General features: G+C 47.6%; 1 protein-coding gene across 1 annotated transcript; it reads left to right on the forward strand.

Annotated features, from left to right (window-relative positions):
* The first annotated feature begins 757 nt into the window (after nucleotides 1-757).
* Nucleotides 758-4,460, forward strand: KCNJ15 (potassium inwardly rectifying channel subfamily J member 15). Its single transcript, XM_052645863.1, is given in 3 exon segments — nucleotides 758-850; nucleotides 3,170-3,179; nucleotides 3,313-4,460. Coding segments are annotated over 3 exon segments (1,251 nt in total).
* Nucleotides 4,461-4,770: the final 310 nt, after the last annotated feature.

Here is a 4,770-nt window from a genome sequence, read left to right on the forward strand (position 1 = left end):
CTAGCTCATAGTAGTTAATTTCTTTGGTTTTCCATTCCTACCATATATATATATGTACCATTATATGTACTAATATATATGTAGAGTTTAGTAAGAAGTATTTCAGAAAAGGGGCATGCCAAAATGCCAAAGAGCCTAGTGACATCAGAACAGATTGCATTAAACTTTGGAGGTTTAAGAGGGATTTGTGTGCTGACAACACTGGTCTAGCTCCCAAAGATTTTGGAGCTTGTTCTTTCTGCCATGGGCAAGACAAGTCTCTGCAACCTCCCAGGTCTCCTCATTTGAAAACCGTGTGTCAGATGCCTTGGTTCTGACATTCTTTTAAACTCTAATGTTCTATGACTCAACAGTAATAATGCATTTCCACAGGCGGTAAAAATATTCTAGACTCTTCCCTTCCAATTCTCACTGTTTACTTCCTCTGCACTTCCCCTTCCTGCCTCCCTGTTTGCCGGTCAGTCGATAGTGGGCTTCGGTGGGGGTGAGTTAACCCACTCTTTCCAGGGTGTTTTACTACTGAGCTCCCTCCAGAGGGTAGGAATTCTACAGTGAGGGCTGTGGCTGGGGCTTCAGTTTCATTCTTGAAACACTCCTTGAGCTTTGATCTATTCCGGGCACCCTGCCAGATCGCCAAGGGGTGCGGGGGTGGGGGGTGGAAGGTGAACTCTGAGGGTCAGTTTCACTGGGTCAGTTTCTTAGTAAACACCTGTGAGCTCCACGTGGCCCTCTTTCTTTCAGGAAGTAGCAGAGTCCCATGGTAGCCAGCTAGGCGAAGGGGAGTGAGGACCATCCACCTGCCTTGGAGAAGACGCCATCTGACCCGCCGGCTGGCCGAGTGAGCCCCCAGGTAGCACACGGTTCTGGGGGCGTGGGGTGGTGGGAGGGAGAGGTGGGTGTTTAGCCTTGGGGTACTGTCCACCAGCCACTCTTCTGCACAGTGAGAGGCTGATCCCAAGGCCCTTATCCCCATCCATCTAGGTTTTCTTCCCCCGTATATGACCCCCATCCTCAGATGACCATTGGGGTCATTGATTCCAACAACAGTTGTGCAAAACTGCAGCACAAGAGCTTTGGGGAGAAAAAGGAGACAGAGTCAGCTCATTCCTAGCCTCCTCTGCCCCTTTGAAAGAGAGGTTAAAACAGAAGCATCGTGGCCCTGCCTTCGTAACAACAGGGCCAAGTCTCCCAGCTTCTGGCAGAAGCCTGAACTGGGAGCTTCGTTTGTGCCGCAGGACAGTTGTGTATTATGCGCACAAGAAAACTTAAGCTTCTGTTTTCACTTCAGTGGGTTGAATGGCATGCACTTTCCCCTAAGAGTTTCGTTTTATTTTAAGCGCATGCAATTACTTGTCCATAAGCCGAGTTTGTCTTTGCCAGTGCCCATGTTCTGAGCTTGACTAGGCACTTGGGCATGCCAGCCTGGCATTATATTTCCAGACTTCCACTGTGGTCGCTTTCCTCTTGATTCCTGAGAGGGGCTGCTAAGGGTCTGACAAAGCCCACACTAAATTATATCCTGTACTTTTCATCTAAGTGTTAGTTTCTCAGTTGTGTCCAACTCTTTGCAACCCCATGGACTGTGGCCCTTTAGGTTCTTCTGTCCATGGGGTTCTCCAGGCAAGAACACTGAGTGGGCTGCCATTCCCTTCTCCAGGGTAGCTTCCTGATCCAGGGATCGAACCCGGGTCTCCTGTATCGCAGGCAGATTCTTTCCTGTCTAAATCACCAGGGAAGCCTACTTTTCATCTAGACTGGTCCCCAAATTAGTGGAATAGTCTTTAACAAGAAAAATAAATTCTGGAGAACATAGGGCCATTCTTTGCAAGGAAAATGAAAAAGAGACTCCCCTTTCTGAGAAAAAAAAAAAAATCATTTCAAGGGGCAGGCAGTAAACAGCACACTCTAACAGTGCAAGAGGAAAATTAAAAATCCCAACAGATTTACTGCATCCTCAACAGGTGTTAGCCTTTAATGGATACAGTTTCAGATTCCTTGAAGGGATTTGCCCAGAGGATTATTTTAGAAAATTCTACTGAGACAACGTTATTCCAACAGCAAAGATTACTGCATGAATCACAGACCATTGTATGCCAGTGTCATTTTAAAGGGAGAAATTTTTTATTATTATTAAAATGCCACTGAGGTGGAAAATCATGCCAGCCCAGTGGTAACCCTGTAATCACTCACATTATCTTTTCCAAGGAATGTAGGGGTAACTTATCTCAGTCACGAGGGAGGCATTATAAGATGCTGCGTGGCCTCACCCCAGCTTTTCCCCGTCTGTAAATGCAGAGCATTCTCTGGGGCTCAGCATGGCAGCCTAGTACCTCTTCCAGGTAAGTCTGTTCTGCTACATTGTCAGATGCCTGTACTTATGTAATGGTTTGCTAGCTCTTCAAAATAGACACTTAGGCTGATTCTACTTAGCTCAAAAGAAGGCAGAATTTTTGTGCCATACCTAAATGCTACACCTAATATTCTATATTGATAACTTTTATCTCAGCAGAAACAGCCATTAATAAATCTTGATTATTTTCTCTAGGTTTGTTTTCGGTTGTTGGATAGCTTGATCTTTCCCATCGTAATCAAGAACTGGGACAGATCAAGGATTCCAAATAATTCATCAGACTATGGGGGGAAATGAATGGCTATTAATGGCTATTGCTATATCATGCAAAAGAACAGCTTTTAAAATTTTTTATGAATGGTACCCAAGTTTTTAAAGTTTGTGCTAACGTTTTCCATCACTACATCAAGAAGTAGCTTATGGATGGAGCATTTTAGTTATATCAGTACTGGCCCTATGCTAAGTCAACTTATTTTTAAATTTTCTATACTTGAAAATCCTTGAAAGCTGAATATATGTAAATATTCACGATACTCTGTGGGCTGGAAGCTTGTGAGTATGATATCAGAAAGAAGATTAGCATCATTTTTTGAGTGTGAAGTTCTGTTTTGACACTTTACAGCCATTATCTCATTCAACCATCACAAAAACTCTGAGGAGTAGACTGTATTCCTAGTTCACAGATTAGGTAGCTGGGGTCCAGAGAGGCTAAATAACGTGCCCCAGGTCACACACCGAGTCAGCTGGAAAGAAAGACTCTAACCCAGGTCTCCTTGTCTCCAGTCTCTGCTCCACACTCTCTCCTGCCACCATCCCCAGGTACACATTGGTGAATTTGGCCTTTAGTCGTCCCCTTTCTTGTGAACTTCCATGTACATTCACTTTTATCTCGCAGGAGTGTCCTGTTTCTACTTTCTGGACATGTGAGAGTAAGGGGACGTCTTTCTTTGTCCTCTCCTTAGGTGGTCCTGTGAGCTGGACCGTGGACCCGATTCACATCAGCATGGCCAGCACGCCCCTGGTGAAGCACACCGCTGGCCCTGGCCTCAAGGCCAGCAGACCCCGAGTCATGTCCAAGAGCGGGCACAGCAACGTGAGAATCGACAAAGTGGATGGCATATACTTGCTCTACCTCCAAGACTTGTGGACCACCGTCATCGACATGAAGTGGAGATACAAGCTTACCCTGTTTGCTGCCACATTCGTGATGACCTGGTTCCTGTTCGGGGTGATCTACTATGCCATCGCCTTTATCCATGGGGACCTGGAGCCCAGTGAGCCCCCTTCCAATCACACCCCATGCATCATGAGAGTGGACTCCCTCACCGGGGCATTCCTGTTTTCCCTGGAATCCCAGACAACCATCGGCTATGGAGTCCGTTCCATTACCGAGGAATGCCCTCATGCCATCTTCCTCTTGGTGGCCCAGCTGGTCATCACCACCTTGATTGAGATCTTCATCACGGGCACCTTTCTGGCCAAAATTGCCAGACCCAAAAAACGGGCAGAAACCATCAAGTTCAGCCACTGTGCCGTCATCACCAAGCAGAACGGGAAGCTGTGCTTGGTGATCCAGGTGGCCAACATGAGGAAGAGTCTCCTGATCCAGTGCCAGCTCTCGGGGAAGCTCCTCCAGACCCATGTCACCAAGGAGGGCGAGCAGATCCTCCTGAACCAGGCCACCGTCAAGTTCCATGTGGACTCCTCTTCCGAGAGCCCCTTCCTCATCCTGCCCATGACGTTCTACCACGTGCTGGACGAGACAAGCCCCCTGCGGGATCTCACCCCCCAGAACCTGAAGGAGAAGGAGTTTGAGCTGGTGGTCCTCCTCAATGCCACCGTGGAGTCCACCAGCGCCGTGTGCCAGAGCCGCACATCTTACATCCCGGAGGAGATCTACTGGGGCTTCGAGTTTGTGCCTGTCGTCTCTCTCTCAAAAACCGGCAAGTACGTAGCTGACTTCAGTCAGTTTGAACAGATCCGGAAAAGCCCAGATTGTACCTTTTACTGCGCAGATTCCGAGAAGCAGAAACTTGAAGAGAAATACAGGCAGGAGGATCAGAGGGAAAGAGAGCTGAGAACGCTTTTGCTGCAGCAGAGCAATGTCTGACGGCAGTGGTGTTGCCTCGGCTTATCTCCGAGTGGCTTTCACATCTGAGCTCCCTTCCAACACAGAGATCACCCGGGAACTGAAAATGTGTGGCCACGCCCAGAAACACTGCACAGGCTTACAGACCTGTTCCTCGGATCTGATGGCTTTAAACAACCTTTGCCACGTCTGAGAGGGTTCCTTTCTTCAGTGCTCTGTCTGAAGCAAACTCCCCAAATTCAAATTTTCCTAAAGGGGGCTGCATTTCAAAAAAGCTGGTGGAGGACTATGGGAACAATGTCCTGCTGCATGGACAGACATTTCAGGATGC

Source organism: Budorcas taxicolor, chromosome 1 (assembly GCF_023091745.1).
Source record: "Budorcas taxicolor isolate Tak-1 chromosome 1, Takin1.1, whole genome shotgun sequence".
Lineage (NCBI taxonomy): Eukaryota > Metazoa > Chordata > Mammalia > Artiodactyla > Bovidae > Budorcas > Budorcas taxicolor.